General features: G+C 39.0%; 1 protein-coding gene across 1 annotated transcript in view; it reads right to left on the bottom strand.

The window, feature by feature from the left end:
• PARP8 (poly(ADP-ribose) polymerase family member 8) overlaps positions 1-19,961 on the bottom strand; it is a 322,141-nt gene that overhangs the window by 135,686 nt on the left and 166,494 nt on the right. The window contains 1 exon segment of the mRNA XM_007950553.2: positions 8,289-8,326. Within this exon segment, the coding sequence (XP_007948744.2) occupies positions 8,289-8,326 (38 nt within the window).

Here is a 19,961-nt window from a genome sequence, read left to right as displayed (position 1 = left end):
AAAAAAAAAAAAAAAATTGGCAATGACTTATCTGATAAGGGACTTATCTCTAGAATTTACAGAAAACTCCAACACCTCAATAACAAAAAGACAAATAATCCAATTAAAACATAGGCAGAAGACATGAATAGACACTTCACAAAGAGGATATTCAGGCAGCCAACAAACATATGAAGAAATGTTCACGATCATTAGCCATTAGAGAGATGCAAATCAAAACGAGATACCATCTTGCTCCAGCATTAGTAACAAAGTTCAAGAAGACACAAAATAACAAATGCTGGCAAGATTGTGGAGAGATTGGGACTCTCATACACTGCTGCTGGGACTGTAAAATGGTACAACCGCTATGGAAAGGAATATGGCGATTCCTTCAAAAGTTGGAATTAGAATTACCATTTGACCCAACCATTCCATTACTAGGTATATATCCTAAAGAAGTGAGAGCAGCAGCAAAAACAGACATATGCACACCCATGTTCATCGCAGCACTATTTACAATCGCCAAAGACGGAAACAACCTAGGTGTCCATCAACTGAGGAATGGATCACCAAACTACCGTACATACACACACAATGGAATAATACTATGCAACCCAAAAGAATAACCTACAAGCAAAACACTGAATAATGTGGATGAACTTGGAGGACATTATGCTCAGTGAAATAAATCAATCACAGAAGGACAAATACTGTATTAGTTCATTATTATAAAAGTCAAGGAAAGGTTTATCTAAGGAAGGAAATTTTCTTTGTTGGTTACCAGGGGTGGGAGGGGAGATGGGGGAACACTGTTAGATAGGTAGAGATAAGTATTGATTTGGGTGAAGAAAAAGGCAATGTACCAAATGTGCATATCAACATGATGGCATTGAGGAAGAGGAAGACATAGAGAGGTACATGAGAGGTCAGACAACAAAGATGAACCCTTTTGCACATACAGTACTGCATTGGCAGTGAAGGCAAACATGGGTATACGGGTGGACAGATAGATGGACAGGCTGAATTATTAGGTATGTCTATGAAGCAAGGAGTGTATCCAAGACCATGTATAGGGTTGGTAGACAATGGTCCTATAAGTGTATTTGTTTAATCTGAATTCCCAGTGTATAGTAGAGCTGACAAGGGGCAAGGTTGTACTCACTCCTTGGTCACAGCCAGCTACCCAGAGGGACCGAGTAGTTGAACCTGTGGGCTCGGGACCATAGTCACAGGGGACATCAAGCTCAATTGGCATAACATACTACACAAAACACTGTTCCACCTCCTACTTTGGCAAGTAGAAACTGGGATCTTAAAAGCTTGCAAGCAGGCATCTAGATGCAACGATGGGTTTCTCCTTGTCCACAGCAAAGAAAAATGAAGAAAACCAAAGATTCACGAAAAGAATTAGTCTTAGCAATGGGTACACCATGTGATCCACAGCCTATATGACTAGAGAGTAGAACTAGATAGTGCCCATCTATGACTATCAACCACTCAGAGGGGGATCTATGTAGGAGATTCTGGATAGAGAGGGAGAACAATGTGGAACAAAACTCAAAATCATTTGGGGAAAAAAAAGGGGGGACCAGGTTTGCTGGTCCGATAGAGCCTGGTGGAACCACTGAGACTATGGCCCCTAGCTGCGCTCAGGTCTGGAATTGAACCCACACCTGTAGCTTCCAGCCAAGCAAAAGACAGGCATATAAGTTGAACATTTACCTGAGGTAGATACTCTCCTGGGAGAGAACAATCATGGGAGAAAGAAGGGCTGTTTATGTACAGGGAGACAACTCAGGGGGCAGGAGTGCATGGAGGAAAGGACACAGGGAAGAGGTGACTGTTGGGAGAAAGTGGGAGGAGGGAAGGACACAGGGAAGAGGTGACTGTTGGGAGAAAGTGGGAGGGGAGCTGTTGTATTGTGGTGAATTGTGGTCAATGTCATGAGACAAAGTGTATGTGAACTGCTATATGGAAAGTGAATTTGTTCTGTAAATTTTCACCCAAATCACAACTGAAAAAAAAAAAAAAAACAAACAGATCATGGCTTCATAAGGCATCCTAGTTAACTGCCCTAACAACATGTTTATTGCCTCCGTTTTACCTCCTAGTTCGTTGCATAGTACCTGGAGTCTCAAAAGCTTGCAAATGCCATCCAAAGCACAATGTTTCTGTTGTTGTTATGTGCTGTTGAGTTGGACCCTACTCATAGTGACCCCTCCTACTGTTTCCGAGGCAATATCACTACGAAAGTAGATTGCCCAACCTCTCTTCCAAGGAATGGCTGTTGGGATTGAATCGCCAACCTTCTAGTTAGCAGTCAAGTGCCTTAGGCACTATGCTAACACAATAATTGGTCTCTATTTACCTTGAGTGACAGAGGAAGAAGTGTTAGGAATAGAAGGAGTCCATGAAAGTGTGGCTAATTGCCTCCCTGGACAACTCTGCTATGCCATGAGACCAAAAGAACTAGAGGGTGTCTGGGTACCAATCCTGAATATTTTGATTACAGATTGCATTGAAGAATGCTGGTCAAAGGGAAAAACATTAACAGAATTTCAAATTTTCATGTACCCTAGACTTTTTGGAGCAATGACTGATGAATGCCTTTAACTACTGCTCTGAGATAATCTTTAAACCTTAAACCAAAAATATCCTCTGAAGACATCTTAAAACTGATTAACATTGTAGCTTAACTAGTGAAACAAGTCTTACTTGAGTACTGTGGTCTTTTAAGAGTCTATATGGGATCAAATTGACAACAACTTGAAAGATTACATAGGAACCTTAGGGGACAGTGAGTTTACATTAATGAGGAAGCAATCTCTCAGAAAAAGAAGGTGAGAATGGCAGCATAACTCGAAGAACATAATCAATGTCACTAAATTGTACATATAAAAACTGCTGAAGTGGTGTTTTGCTGTGTATATTCTCGACAACAACAATAAAACAAATAAAACTTAGGTAAAAAATGGCCAAGAAATAGAAAAACAGATGAGATGAATAATCACGGCAGAAAAATAGAGCAACTGCCCTCAGAGTCATCACTAAAAAGGCACTAGGCTCAATAAAGCTTGTCATCTATCGTACAAATGAGGAAATACATACGCTACCTGACCAGATGCCAAACAGAAATTTGATAAAGTTTCAACTTAATTCTTAAAAAAACAAAAAAAAAAGTTGGCCAATTAGTAAAGGAATGATACTTTTCTGAAAGCAACTGCAAGCATATACACTAATTTTGTAAAAAGGAGAAAGCTGCTGGCTATCATTTCTATTATCAAAATTTATTCTGGAAGTTATAGCCAGTGCATGGGGAAGAGAAACACAGGTAAGACTTTTGAAAAGGAAGAGGAAATATTTTATAGAATATTGTCTATCTGAGAAATTCAAAAGTATTAACTGAATAGCTCTTAGTAAAAATAAATATGGATTAAAACTTTAATAATGGGATAAATGTTATCTACTAATGCTCACATTGGTATCACTCATCTGTCAGTTCGTGGTACTTGGGTGGCTTGTGTTGCTGTGATGCTGGCAACTATGCCATCAGTATTTCAAATGGTGGACAGGTTTTAGCAGAGCTTCCAGACTAAGGCAGATTAGGAAGAAGGACGTTTGAATTATGGTGTTTGGCAAAGAATATTAAATATACTGTGGACTGCCAGGACAAGGAGCAAAACCGTCTTGGAAGAAATACAGAATGCTCCTTTAGAAGTGAAGATGACAAGATTTTGTCTCACGTACTGTGGACATGTAATCAGGAGAGACCAGTCACTGGAGAAAGGTATCATCATGCTTGGTAAAGCAGAGGGTCAGTAAAACTGAGAAAGACCACCAACAATGGGTCCAAACCTAGCACCGACTATGATGGTGCAGGACCAGGCAATGTTTCATTATGTTCTACATGGGGTCACTGTGAGCTGGAACCAACTAGATGACACCTAGCAACAACAATTCTCACTTTGGAGAAAAACCCTAATCTACTGCCATGTAGTCGATTCTGGCTGACAGAGATGCTATAGGATACAGTGTACCTGTCCAACAGGATTTCCAAAACTGTAATTCACAAAAGCAGACTTTTTTCCCATGGAGCAACTGGTGTGTTTGAACCGCTGACCTTCTGGTTAGCAGTTGATTGCCTTAACCACTGTACCACCAGAGTTCCTATTTGAAGAAAATCTCCGTAAAAATACCAATATTACTACTTCCCCTGAAACAACAGGAATCCAAACTGAATTATACTTGGTTTTCCCAAATACATGGCCTTGGAAAATAGTATCTTACTTTCTCGTTAGATTTCTTCAAGTATGAAATGTCAAGATGGCCCTGCCCTGCCTAGTATAAAGATTGGCAGTCAGAATCAAATGAAATTATGTATGTGGAAATATCTGGTATACTGTGGCTGATGTCATTTTGGTGCCCAATTTGCACAAAATGTTTAAAATTCAGTTATAAGTCTACCTTAGTATTTAAAAGCTGAAGGCACTATGAGTCCTTTCCCATCCTCATGTTTACTGTGGCATGACTGAACCTACCTTCATCAAGTAAATCAAACAGAAATTATACTTACACTCCAAAGAGGGAGAGAAATAAAATTATATTGTAAATTCACTGCAACCTTGTTTCGAGAAAGGAGTTCAGTAAAAAGAGAAAAAATGATAACTAATTCTGTATTTTAAAATTTAAAATATTGTGTTTCCTACTAGGGGGCTCCCTTATGGAGAGAAAAAGCCAGAATAATAACTTTTGGCCACAAGAGGGAGCTAAAAAGCTGGTCCACTTAGATCATCAAAGACATCTACCAAACTTTCTGTGTTAGAGACCACTTTCACTTACTGTTCACAAGTTGGGCCTTACAGTATTTTTTCTATCATCTTTACTTAAAGTCCTGCTCCTCTCATGACTGACATACCTAGGAGCTGCTTCACATGAGAAGCATAATACCGTAATTATATTTACAATTAAGACTTTTTTCCCTAACATACTTGGCAAATATAAATATACCATAACATAATATGGGAGAAGACTGAACAGATAACCATCTACAATAAGTATTTTTCCTTGTAAGTATTTTTTGTCGTGGTTCTTCCAGTAAAATCTGACTACAATAGTTTTTATATGGAATGCGACACCATTCCTCTTCAATTAGTCATTCCTGGCACAGTAGACCATAGATTGTCTGATTCAAAATGGCCAAAGCCAGTTCATTTCAGGGGTAATGACTAAGGCATCTGACTGCTAACCAGAAGGCTGGTGGTTCAAACTCACCAGCCACTCCTCAGAAGGAAGATTGGGCAATCTACTTCCATAGAGATACAACCTCAGAAACCCAAGGAGGGGTCACTATGAGTCGGAACCGACTCGATGGCAGTGAGATTGGTTTTTGGAATGCCTAGGATATGGATCTTTATGCATTCCACTTCATTCTGGCAACTTCCAATTTTCCTACATTCTTACTTCATACATTCCATGTTCTGATTATTAATGGATGCTTGCAGCTATTTCTTCCTATTTGAGTCATGCCACATCAGCAAATGAAGGTCCAGAAAGCTTTACTCTATTCATATCATTAAGGTCGACTCTATTTTGAGGAGGCAGCTCTTCCCCAATCATATTTTGAGCATCTTCCAACCTGAGGGGCTCAACTTCTGGAACTCTATCAGACAAGGTTTCCCTGCTATTCATAATATTTTCTATAGCAGTTTTTTTTTCCTCTCCCCAGAAGTGGATCTGGCCATGTCCTTCTTCCTAGTCTGTCTTAGTCTGGAAGCTCCACTGTAACCCATCCACCATGGCTGGCCCTGCTGGTATCTGAAATATCAGAGGCAGGGCTCCAGCATCACAGCAACACCCATCCACCACAGTGCTGACAGACAACTACTGAAGGACAAGTGGTGGAGAAAAGAAACTGGCATATCCTTAATAATGAATTTATACATTGTATAAATGAAGTGTAGATTTATAGAACACTATCTTTTAACACAAATGGGTATTTTTTCACAGAATTACTATAAGGAAATTCATAATTAAAAAAAAATGTAGTAGTCTCACAGAAAGATTTAATGCATAATACAAACTACCACAGGAAATAAAATACTTACCTTAAAAAATGAGGAAGTATGTTTTACCATAACCCCTTTATGGATTGGATTATGTCCCCCCAAAATTGTGTTGTGAATCCTAACCTCTGTGACTGTGGTTATAATCCTGTTTGAGAATTGGCTGTCTCTACTAAGTTAATGAGGCAGAATTACTACAGGCTATGTCTTGAGTCACTCTCTTTTGAGAAACATAAAAAAATCAAAACAAGCAAGCAAGTGAGCAGAGATGTGGTAAGACGGATGCCAAGAAACATGGCAATCTCTAGGGACACCGGGCCCACAGATGGTGAAAGGAGATGAGGACCTTCTTCCAGAGTCCACAGAGAGAGAAAGACTTCCCCTACAGCTGAATTTGGACTTGTAGCATTCTAAATTGTGAGAAAATAAGTTTGTTTGTAAAAGCCATCCACTTGTGGTATTTCTGTTACAGCAATGTTAGATAACTGAGATGTCTACATACCAAATTATAAATTACTTAAAAATACTTAATTTAATAGTACATATGTTTTGGTTACCTGGTGCCACTCTGACAGGAATATACCACAAATGGGGTGGCTTGAACAAACAGGAGTTTATTCTCTTACAGTTCAGGAGGCTACAAGTCCAAATTCAAAGTGCCAGGTTCTAGGGGCTGTGTGGAAAGCCCCTCAGCCTTGGGCTTCAGCTCTGCCTCTTGCTCCCAGCCCACTGAAGCTAGAGGCATCTCTTCACTCAGACACCTACTGGCTGCTGAGGCTGACAAGCCTAAAGTTGACAAGTAAAAAGGCACAGTCCTGATATTACTAAACAACACGGCAGGCCATTGATTCAAGTCCATTGAAAGTCCCACGGTCAGCAGAGCATGGCAGGCTGCTGAGCAACGACGTGGCTACATGCAGGGTTCATGCGTGCCATAAGCTACAGACCATTCCCCAAGCTGTTTCTTACATATGAGAAGCAGACCACATCCCTAAAGCAGCTACTCAGCTGCTTGTAGTAGGTCCTACCATGGAGTTAATTGCCAGTTTCATCCTGGGGAATAACTACCACCAGCTGCCCAGCCACTGAACCAGTCCCAGCCAAGTTAACACACAAAATTAACCACCACAATATATAATAAAATTTTTTTAGGTATCTATTCAGAAAAATATTATTACAGCTTTAGAGATTAGTGAATACAATGGCTACATTTAAATGAGAATTCCAGACCAGAATTTCAATTCATGGCCCTGACAGAACACAACAGTTAATTTGGAAACTACATAATTTTATTAAGAATACTTGAGTTAAAAAACATCATGTGAAACACAAGCAGTTAAAGATTTAATATGCTTTGCCACAAATTACAATAAACCAAAGATTCTTGTGGTGGTCTGTTTTTTCTGTGTAGGGAACTAATCAAGACTTAAAATCCTAGGTTGATCTACAGTAAATCTATAATGCTTATGCTCTTATAACATGTACAGTTTGTGAGAAAAATACTAAACTGAAATATCTTGCTTATATCTTCAAGTTATTATGACTCAACTGGCTTAATCATTTGGGGCTCTAATGAGATCACAGTGAGTCTAGAGACTAAGACTGACTATGGCCTAGAAAAAAATATACCCATTTGATTTACAGGAGAATGCATATACAGTGAACATTGTGTTACCTAGAAACAAGACTTGTGAACCTAGTGATAGATTTCAGGACACAGTAAGAACAACTCTGTATATGCAAGAAGCATACTACAATCCAGTGGGACAGTCCACAGACTCCGGACACTTGCTTTAAATCCCAGCTCTTCCTCTTAATAGCTGTGTGAGCGTGGGTGCATCACTCATCTATAAGATGGAGATATCATGGTACCAATTTCATAAAAGACTTCTGAAAATTAATTTGATTATATATGATTTTGATATATCAAATAATGCTCTAAAATTAACAACTAAACCAGTTTAGAGTATCTTCATTTTAATTTTAATGATATAAATATATAGGTTGCAGCTCTCTTATGAGCTCATATAAACTACTTTTCATTGGGAAGTTATTTTGATTCTGGGTTGAGTCTCAGGGTAAGGCAAGTACCTTACAGACAACTAACAAAATACTTCTATTTCTTTAAGTCTAAACCTGACAGTGCTTTCCTCCTAAATATATTTACATACATTGTACATCTCCAGAGGAAAAAGTTCAAAGGACATGGATATCTATAACAAAAATAAAAAGAAGAACTCGTACCTGGGTAATCTTCAGATACATGTACTGAATAGGATACACTGTTAAAAGAGGAAAAAAGAAACAAAGGCTTAAGTTACTTCCAAGATAGATATGCTTTTAGAAAATAAAAACTAGCCTAATACTATCCATTCATTTATAGATAAAAGTATAAATAAATAACATCTAAAACCCATTAGAAAACCTCTTTGATGTTTGACACAGGAAGCGCAGATCTTGTAACTTTCACATTTAATGACTCTAAATGCCTTTCTAGAAAAGATCTGAAATACAAAATCTTTCTTCCAACAGTGATGTTTCTCAGTATAAGTGTTTTTATTTCAGCAGTGTCTAGTATCTCTGAATTTATGATCTTTTTTGTTGTTTGGTCAGATGATTTTATCAAATCATTTTTTCTTACCTAAAAAACTATTCCTCCTATTTAGTATGACACTCAAAAACTTAAACACTTAACATTGCTTTATCACAATACGCTGTCCTTTTTAAAAATGTGCTTCTTCAAAATATCATGAAAATATGACTAATAGATTTTTTTAACAATCTTTCATTACTACATATATATTATACATATACATATGTATGTATGTGTGCATGTACATGTAATTATGGATAACATACACACACACATATACATACACTACGGATGTCCCCAAAAGGTTTTTATTTTATTTTTTTTAAAGGGAAAGCAGTTTTCCTTTCATTTATTTACCCCCAATGGTTTTCACAACCCCAAACTCAGACAAGTGCAACACTGAACCACGGATGAGATACAGGCAGGTGAGACAGAGGTCACGGCTCTAGGAGCAAGCTCGCAGGCTTTGGCTGGAGGGCAGGCAGGCTGCAGGGCGCAGGCTGCTTCTGCTGTTTGGGCAAGTGGAGTAACAGGAGGGGCTGGCGCTCCACTCCCTCCCCACTGGCTTCCTCTTGATCTACTTCTGCTTCTGCTCCTGCAACCACCCTCTCAGCTGCCACTTCTGCAGCTACTTTTACCTCCAGCCTCTGCCGGCAGCTCCAGAAGCAGTAGCAGTGGCAACAAGGATAACCAGAAGCAGACTCCCTAAGGTTTTAATATGATGTTCACACAATGTCCAAATCATATAATGTCTTATCTTACAGAACACATGGTAGATGTTAAGCAATGCACACCTGGATGTATAAAATAAAGGACCAGGAGCTCTGGTGGTATAGTGCTTAAGGCATATGACTGCTAACCAGAAGGCTGGCAGTTCAAACCCACCAGCCACTCCTCAGAAGGAAGACTGGGCAATCTACTTCCATAGAGATAAAAACCCAAACCAAACTCACTGCCGCTGAGTCGGATCTGACTCAAAGCGACCCCTCCTTGGGTTTCCACGGTGGTATCTCTACGGAAGTAGATTGCCCGTCTTCCTTCCGAGGAGTGCCTGATGATTCTGAACCGCCAGCCTTCTGGTTAGTAGTCAACTGTCTTATGCACTACAACACCAGAGCTCCTTCTGTAGAGATACTGTCTCAGAAACCCAAGCAGGGGTCGCTCTGAGTCAGAATAGACTCGATAGCAGTGAATTTGATTTGTGGTTATTAAATGTGTTCAGAGAATTGAGTTATTACAAAAATAGATTGCAAGCCTCTTGAGGTTAGGGTCTGTATCTACTTGTATTTTTATTTTAATCATCTATATTAGTGAAGGACATATAGCATATGTTCAATGTTAGCTTTCTGAATGGATGAATGGAGCTGAGCAACCTACCACTGAAGAGTCAACATTTAGTTTCAGTTGAGTCAAATGAACTGCCTGCTAAACCAAACCAAACCAAACAATCCATTCTCCTGGAAGGAACATACAGAATCTATTCTGTATGTAAAGTATCACTCACAAAGTCCAGTATATAACCCAAAATTACTCGATGTATGAATAAACAAGAAAAAGTAACTTATATTCAAGAAAAAAGATAATCAAAAGTGACTAACTCAACTGTTGGAATTAGCCCACAAGGATATTAAAGCAGTTGTAAGTAAAATTAAAAGATGTATATAAAGTGCTTCTAATGAATGAAAGAAGAAATAGAAAGTATAAAAAAATTAAAATGAAATTCTAGAACTTAAAATACAGTATTTGAAATAAAAAACAAAAACCTGGATGGGCTTTGAATACCGGAAAGAAGGTAAGAATCAACGTAGTGATAAACGGAGAGTTAGATCAACAAAGTTATCCAATCTGAAGGGACAAACAATTAGGTTTAGAAAGAGAAGAGAAAGGATAATGCAGAATATTATTTTAAGAATAAAAGACTAAAAAATTCCTGATTTGGGTAAAGGGTATATATTTACACATTGAAGAAAACTCAGAAAACCCCAAACAAGGTAATATAGGAAAACTACACTGAGGTACACACAGTCAAACTGCTGAAAATCAAAGATAAGGAAAAATGTTTAAAAAGTCGTGAGGAAAATGTCACATTACTTTAAGAAAAGGAATAATTTAAAAAAAAAAGAATTCCAAGACGCCTTCTGAACATTTAGTCCAGATGAAGGCAGGAAAGAAGGAATAGAGGATGTAGCATAGTGGCTAAGACACTTGCCTGCTAACCAGACGGCTGGCGGTTCAAACCCACCAGCCACTCCTCGGAAGGAAGGTTGGACAATCCTACTTCCGTAGTGATACTGCCTCGGAAACCCAAGGAGGGGTCGCTATGAGTTGGGGCCGACTCGACGGCACATAACAACAACAACAACAACAACAATGGAGAGAAGATTGAGGTTGTCAAAGAATTCATGTTGCTTGGTTCTGCAATCGATGTCAACAGAAGCAGCAGTCAGGACATTAGACGACATGTAGCATTGGGAAAGTCAACTGCGAAGGAACTGTTTCAAGTGCTGAGGAGCAAGGATATCTCCTCGAGGACTAAAGTGCGCTTGACACAAGCCATGATATTTCCAATCGCCTCGTATGCATGTGAGAGCTGGACAATGAATAAGGAAGACCGAAGAAGAGTTGATGCTTTTGAGTTGTGGTGCTGGCGAAGAATGCTGAAAGTACCATGGACTGCTAAAAGAACTAACAGATCTCTCCTTGAGGAAGTGCAGCCAGAATGCTCCTTGGAAGCAAGAATGGCCAGACTTCGTCTCACCTATTTTGGTCATGTTGTAAAAGAAGGGACCATTCCCTGGAGAAGGATGTCATGCTTGGTAGGGTGGAGGGTCAACGAAAGAGGGGGAGGCCTTCAACGAGATGGATTGATACGGTGGCTGCAATGATGGGCTCAAGTATAGCAGGGATTGTGGGGCTGGTGTGGGATCGGGCAGTGTTTCGTTCTGCTGTGCATGGGGTCGCTATGAGTTGGAAATGACTCGACGGCACTTAACAACAACAAAACAGAAGAGACAAACATAAATAGTAAATAATGCCTAATTCCGAACACAGCAATCATTACATAAAATATCACTGGACTAAACACAAGGAACAAAAAGCAAAAATTGCTAGAATGCATAAAAAACTAAGATCCAATGCTCTCTGTCTTTAAGAGTCACATTAAATACAAAGATAAGCTGAAAGAAAATGGATAGAAAGATATATCATGTGAACATTAAGCATAAGAAGAGTGAAGTATCTACATTAATAATAAAAACTTCAAGAAAAGAATAATACCTCACATAAACAGAGATCTTTCACAATGATACAATGTCAAATTCATCAGGAAGAAGACATAACCATCATAAATGCATGTTGTTGTTGTTATGTGCCCTCGAGTCAGACCTGACTCATAGCGACCCTTCCTTGGTTTCCGAGGCAGTATCACTACGGAAGTAGATTGTCCAATCTTCCTTCCGAGGAGTGGCTGGTGGGTTTGAACCACCAGCCTTCTGGATAGCAGTCAAATGTCTTAGGCATGACAAAAAAAATTAACTTGAATATTTTATGGCAAAATAGTACATTTTTTTTTCCTTTTTTCTTTGAAATAATTATAGACTTTCTTTCATGGAGCTGCAAATACAACGCAGGGGAGTCTCATGTAGGCTTGACCCAATTTCCCCTACTGGTTACATCCTAATGTGTTTATAGTACAATGTCAAAAACCAAAAACAAGATACTGAATATTGGTGTAAGGTATGTGTATAGTTCTGTAACATTTTATCACATGTGTATATTCAACACCACAGCAAGATACAAAATCAGTCCATCACTCAAAGATTTCCCTCATGCTACCCCTTAAGATTCATATACACATTCCTTCACTCCAACATTTGCAAAATCATTAATCAGTTTTCTATCCCTATTTTTTTCATTCTTAAAATGATATATACATGGAATCATAGAGTAAAGAAGTATGATGGCCTTTAAAGGCACAATCAGTCTTATAAAACTTTACTCTGAGAGACAATATTTAGAAGGGACTAAAGAAGAGAGAAACCAGACTAAGGTTATTACAGGAGCATTTTAACATCTGGCATAGACGTCTATAAATGTCTCTCGGTTTCTAAATGATTGTATTCCTTCAATAAATTCCTTCTTTAAACTTTTTTTTTTTTTAAAGGCTGTTGTATTGTAGTATTTGAGCAAATTATCTTTGGATTGATATGGTCTGTAACAAGGATCAGATGGCAGAAAGAAGGGGAAGACGCCAGATCTCACACTTCCTGGCAACCATGGTCCTGAATCAAAAGTCAAAAATCAGAAGGTACTGGCCATGGCAGTTGTGCCTCAAATAAACTGAAGGAAATAGACATTATGACCCATATGGATTTATTTTCCTATGATTCTCTTCCTTACAGAGTGGAACTGTACCATGCACAAGTAAAATGCCTGATGATCTGGCCATACCTGACAGAAGCCTGGCACTTCACCACAGATTATACTCACAACCTGAATTAATCCCCAACAGTTTACAAGCTCAACCAACAGCAGCTGGCTTCATTCTTCATCTAAAATGATTTCTAAATCTAAAACGAAGCCTTACTTTACTTATCTCAGTTCGGGCCCCCGTTGTGGTTAGAGTTAGACAGACGAGAATCAAATTCCTGCTTTTAGCTTTTATTGAGGTAGGGGTAGGTGGCCTAAAAAGGTAACTTAAAGTTACTTAAACCCAGCATTAGTCTCTCTTCAGTAAAATGAAGAAAATCATATCTAATTCACAATCCTGCTGTGATGATTTAATGACTTAACAGGTGTAAGGCCCCTAGGACAATGCCAGACACATAGCAGCAGGTGCTGAGTAATTGTAGTCAGCTTCCAGCACAAGCAATTAAACTTTACAGAAGTGAAATTTTACATGAGTAAACTACTCTCTGAAGAATTCCATTTGCTAAAAATGTAATATCACCTTTACCAGATACCAATGCTAAGGATGAAGATTTTATTTTATTGTTGCATTAGGTTCATGATATTAACAGACATTTTCACGTTCACAATCATATCTCATTTTTGAAACTTAAAATAGAAAGCCAAAGCCCTACAAAATGATTTATCAGGCCTATGAGCTTGAGCACTTTCCTTGGTGGTAGACCAGAAGGAAAATCACCAGTGCTCTAAAATCCTAATCAGTTTCACTTTGTTGTTTACAGAGTTCTTAGGGTAACAATCTAGTACAAGCAGACGCGGATGGTTAAACTACAGGACCTAATAGGTAGGGCCAAAAAATGAGCAAAGAACCAAGTTAAGGAGATTTAAGAGTAAGGTTATTATGTACTGAACATAATATTCTACCAAAAGAAAAAGAAAAAGAAAAAAAAAACTACCATAGAGTCAATTCCAACTCATAGAGACCCCTATTGGGTTTTCAAGGCTGTAAATGTTTACAGAAGAAGATTGCCTCATCTTCCTCCCACAGAACAGCTGGTGGGTTTGAACTGCAAACTTTTGGTTAGCAGACAAATGCCTTACCCATTACAACACAAGAGTTCCTTATAAATACTATAAAGCAGGCAGAAATACTATGGAGAAATGAAAGTGAAAGAAGGTGAACATGAGAGGGAAGAAAAACCTGGAGCGAGCTCTGAATTCTGTTTCAGGAAGATATGTCTTCAAAATATTAGAACAGGCTACATGACAATTACACTGGCTGCTTTGCCAGAAAAACTCAGGTCAGTCAGTATGTGGTGGGTGCATGCAATATGCACAGTGGCACTGTACTAGGTTCTAAAATCCTAAGTTTTAAAAGCAGAATATGTAAGGTATTTCTATTAGCTAAAAAATTTACTGAGCGAAACAGCTACCTCCAACTCTTATTCCTCTGAAAGCAGTCACATTCCAGAGGAAGACAATGGTATGTACGCAGGGGTCTTGCTTGTTATCTGATAGTTAGTCCCCAACAAATGTGAAGGAGAAACATCTGCCCCAACAAAGGAATCTGTCTAGACAAGATCTCTTGAAGAAGTTTCTGGAAGAACCTTCAGGTGGTCAATAGCTACTACCTCATCTTATAGTTTGTTTTTATCTGACCTATTTTCTGAACTTAATTATTCATAAGGTCATTATTCTTATATCTAAACTCAGCATTCACAAATCCTGAACTCATGCTTTTTTAACTACACCCAACAGTTGTGACAGAAAAAAAAAATCAGTATTTTATTGCACAATATCCTTTTATCTTATCCTGCAATAAACTACATCCTTACATCTCTTATCTCTCTGTTAGGTTTCAAAGTTTACATAAGAAAAAGCAAAACGAAGAAGCTAGTGAAAAAAATTTCTGCTAATGGCAAGCAGTCTGCCATCCTAGCAAAAATGCTTACAAGCAAAGGCCTTACATTTCTACGTTCACTTGCAAGTCGGCTGCTTCATAAATAATATCATCATTATTATTTATTTGTAGACATAGACTTCCCTCTCTGGAACAATGGCCACTCCTCTTTCAAGACTCAATTTCTAGGACAAATCCCTAAAAAACTTCTCCAACTCCCTAGGTAGACTCAGTGCTCCTTCCGCTAGGTACCCACCTCACCTTGACATTAACTATCTTCTAGATTGAAGAGGGGAGCTCTGGTAGCATAGTGCCTAAGTCATTTGACTGCTAACCAGAAGGCTGGCGGTTCAAACCCACCAGCCACTCCTCGGAAGGAAGATGGGGCAATCTACTTCTGTTGTGATACTGCCTCGCAAACCCAAGGAGGAGTCGCTATGAGTTGGGTCCGACTCGACGGCACATAACAACAACCACAGACTGAAGAGACAAACCAAAGTTTTCATCCTCAAACACCCAGAGCCCTGATACTTATAACTTAACTCACTCACTACCATCGAGTCAGATCCGACTCACAGAAACCCCTCCTTGGGTTTCCGAGGCGGTATCACTATGAAAGTAGATTACCCAACCTTCCTTCCGAGGAGTGGCTTGTGGGTTTGAACTGCCAGCCTTCTGGTTAGCAGTCAAGTGCCTCAGGCACTCCTGTAACTTCTGAATCTATACACAGCTTCTGAATAAATGAACAAATAATATATTCTTCTAAAATTGCCTGAGGATAGACCATGACAGTCTTTGACAGAACGCCTTCTACTTGGGAAAGTACTCAAAAAGTTGACAAAAATTCCTGAATACTGATAGCCAACGGTTCATCTTGTGGGTACACACTATGATACACATTGAGTCTCAGGTCTTTTCATCACACTCACGTGTTTTTCGTGATGAGAGAGGTAGAATGGGCTTTTAATGTCCAGGTCATGTGGAATCTCTGCATTTTCATTTTCCAATCTATAAAATGGGGTGATCCAGGCATTATCATCACTCCCAATGGTGTGAGATGCAACTCAATGACACAATATAGGAGAAGATCTCTGAGATGCTCCAATAAAAGGAAGAGCAAGTTCTTTTCAATACAGAAGAGTAAAAATATTAGCATTTCAAACTAATTACTAGTTTACCATTCAGGAGAGCACTACCATGAAAATCGTTATTTAACCTACTCTTATCTTCAAAGTTCATATAGGAAGAGGATCATCAATTCTCCAAGACTGAAGAGGGGAGTAGCATGGAAAATGTTTGAGCAGGAATTTGGTGCAGAGAGCAAGTATGCTTTATTCAAGGCCTCTAATAGCTAGTAACTGCTAGAAGACCGAACAAATCTGTTTGGGAGGAAGTACAGCCAAAATAATCTTTAAAAATGAGAAATGGCCAGACTTTGTCTCACATACTTTGGTCATGTTGTCAAAAGGGACCAGCCCTGGAAAAGGATATCATTCTTGGTTAAGCAGAGGGTCAGTAAAAAATGGGAAGATCCTCAGAGAGATGGACTGGCACAGTGGCTGGGACGATACGAGTGGGCAGCGATTGTAAGGAGGGCGCGGGACTGGCAGTGGTTTTTTTCTGTTGTACACAGGGATGCTATGAGTTGAAACTGTATGTTCAAGTTTGTACAGTGTTTTTTTTCTGTTATACATAGGGTTGCTATGAGTTGAAACTCTTAACACCTAACAACAGCACCTAACAACAACTCTGCACCAGTATCTGCCCCTGCCCTTCTTCAGTCAGACTCAACTCACTGACAATGAGGCCCTTCTTTCAGTACCATTCAAAATGCAAAGAACTAAGTTTTCATTTCAGAAGAGAACACACATCTTACTAATGAACTTAGTTGAAGTTGTTGATATAAGATCATTTAGATTACCTGTTACAGAAATATAAAGGATAAAGAAGTTTGTCTACTAAACATTAAGTTAAAACCAAAACCAAACCTAATGCCACTGACTCAGATCCGACTCACAACACCCTTATTAGGATAGAACAGAACTAGCTCGTAGGGTTTTGTAGGCTCTTCTCCTTATGGCGGCTGCAACAACGGGCTCAGCCACAGCATGGACTGTGAGGATGGTGCCGAAGGGCAGTGTCCATTCTGTTGTACACAGAATCATTGTGAGTTGGAACTGACTCAACAAAAACAAATCTTAACGGAAGCAGATCACCAGGTTTTTCTGCCCAGGAGCTGCCCCATGGGTTTGAACTTCAGACCTTATGGTTAATAGCCAAGTGCTTAACGACTGCACCACCAGGGGTACTTAAACAGTAAATTAGTCTCTCAATAATATATATGTTCCTATATTCAAATATTATTTGAGTTTATTATACTTTCAGTAAAAATAGTACCATGAACAAAAATGATGTGAGTGTGTGCATGTGTGTGTTTTAATTTTTTTAGGGAGGTAGCCAGTCAGTAACTTCTCTGCTTAAATATTTTATCATCAATCAAATGCTTAGACTTCTTAGTAAGCCATCTTTTCAACAGGAATGAACTTGAAAGGCCTAAATCCCACTTTGATTAGTAACACAGACACATACTTTATTTACAGAATTAAAAAAATTAGTAGGTGGCTATAGTTCTATTTTACACTGCCTTAGTCTCATGCAAGGGAGCTCTGGTAGCATAGTGGCTAAGACATTTGCCTGCTAACCAGACGGCTGGCGGTTCAAACCCACCAGCCACTCCTCGGAAGGAAGGTTGGGCAATCCTACTTCTGTAGTGATATTGCCTCGGAAACCCAAGGAGGGGTTGCTATGAGTCGAGTTTGACTCGACGGCACATAACAACAACAACAACAGTCTCATGCAAGAGCCAACATTATATTAGAATAAAGTTCTGCTTCTCCTCAATTTTTTGTTATTAAAAGTAAATTAAAAAAAAAAAAAAGGACAAATGCAATTCTAACAAAGTAAGAGTAATGGTTAGAACATGCCAAATTACTGTCACTGACCTCCAATACATTTTGTTGTGTTTTGTTTTGTTATATGCCAGCGAGTCGGCCCCGACTCATAGCGACCCCTCCTATGAGTCAGAATCTACTCAATAGGTTACGTGTACTGCTTTACATCTGAGTTCAAGTTATAAATGGTTATAAAAATTTAAATATTTACACAGCACAAAAAAACAGAATACAGCTGTATAATTCTATAACTGAAGCAAGGCTTTGCTGAGGCATAAAAATGTTTTCAGAAAATAATATAAATATTTAGAGAGATAACCGTGAAAGTATACTACTACTCAAGTAACTTTCTCAAATATTTAACACAATATCAAACACAATTCTTAACACCATCAGGGTACACTAAAGGATCTATCCCACCTCCACCACTCGGTCTTCTCTTATACCACTCTCCTGTGCATTCCTCCCACTCCCTTTTGCCTGATTAACCCATACTCATCCTTCAGATGACTCCAATGTAGTCTCCTAGGTAGAAATTTTCTGATATCTTTCCCAGATTTGATCAGATCTTACTACAGAGCAGTTAAACAGTTTGTAATTATCCATTTATTAACTTATTAACATCTAGTCCTCCGACTATAAGAATAAAAGTCACGTCTGTTTTTCATCACTGTATCTTTAGCATCTACCATATACCTAACACAAAATAAAACTCTGTAAAAATATTTGTGGAATGCTAATTTATTAAAAAGTGTAGAATCCTTTGCTCTTCCAACTCTACATATCTTTTCTCACAAAATAACTCTGTATATATGAGCTGGTTTATAACCATCAGAGCACAGGAGGAAACACAGGGGCTTTGAAGAGTGACAGATTTGAACTGAGTTCTGTCTTAACTAGCCAAGTATACCTGAGCAAATTAATTTTGTGAGGTAGTATCTACGTCCTGAGATTGTCAAGAAGATTACATGGAAAATAATATGTGGAAGAAAACACCTTCTAAGATTAAAGGAGGTAAAGAATAAAAACCATTTCTCACAACACCCCTACCCCTGCCAAAAAAAGTAAAGAACACGGAAAAGCAAAATAAATCTGTAATGAAACATCTGTAAGGCCTCCTCATCGTCCACTCCACTACTTCTCTTCCCTGCTTTACGTGGCAGCCCTTGGGTCTGCATAGGGAATCCCTTATCCCAAGTGGGAGAGGAGAGGTGAGTGATTGGATAAGCTAATCAGAGTAACCCATCCCCTTTCTATGATAGGAAAAAGGCACGGCTTAGGTTTCTGCTAGTCTTTCTGGTAGTCTTTACTTAGGCCCCAGGGTTTGTTCAGTAATGGTTCATTCAGAGTAAAGTTTGGGACTTTAAAAAAACAAAAAAACCAAACTCACTGCTGTGGAGTCGGATCCGACTCACAGCCACCCCTCCTTGGGTTTCCGAGGCCGTATCACTATGGAAGTAGATTGTCCCATCTTCCTTCTGAGGAGTGGCTGTGTATGAACCTCCCGCCTTCTGTTTAGCTGTCAAATGCCTTAGGCACTACGCTACAGAGCTCCCTTGGGACTTTAATGGCTGTGGGAATAGACACTAGTCCCTCCTAGATGTGAATGAGCAATCACACAGTCCTAATCTGCTGGTAAACTATTTACAAGGGACAGTGGTGGTTCAGTGGTAGAATTCTTGCCTTCCATGCAGGAAATCTGAGTTTGATTCCCAGCCAATGCACGTCAAGTGCAGCCACCACCTGCCTGCCAGTGGAGCCTTGACTGTTGCTATGATGCTGAACAAGACGAAGGGAGAACAGAAAGAAAGGTCTTGCATTCTGCTTCCAAAACTCATCCAGTGAAAACCATGTGGATCACAATGGTCTGGACCCATTGTGCACGGTGTTCTCAAGAGTTAACAAAATAAGGCCATGAGGAAGCTGGTCTGAGAATATGCCTAGGAAATTTCAGAAAGACCGAGTCTCTGACATACTGAACTTCAAATCTCATTTACCAATGAGCTTTTCCTAAAATGAATTAATAAATGTCTTTTCACTGTTTACGCCAGAAAACATTTTTTTTT

Source organism: Orycteropus afer, unplaced genomic scaffold, assembly GCF_000298275.1.
Source record: "Orycteropus afer afer isolate SDZICR_OR568_19922 unplaced genomic scaffold, OryAfe1.0 scaffold00277, whole genome shotgun sequence".
Classification (NCBI taxonomy): Eukaryota; Metazoa; Chordata; class Mammalia; order Tubulidentata; family Orycteropodidae; genus Orycteropus; species Orycteropus afer.
The sequence above is the reverse complement of the archived record's forward strand: the minus strand, read 5'-3'. Positions and strand labels throughout refer to the sequence as shown.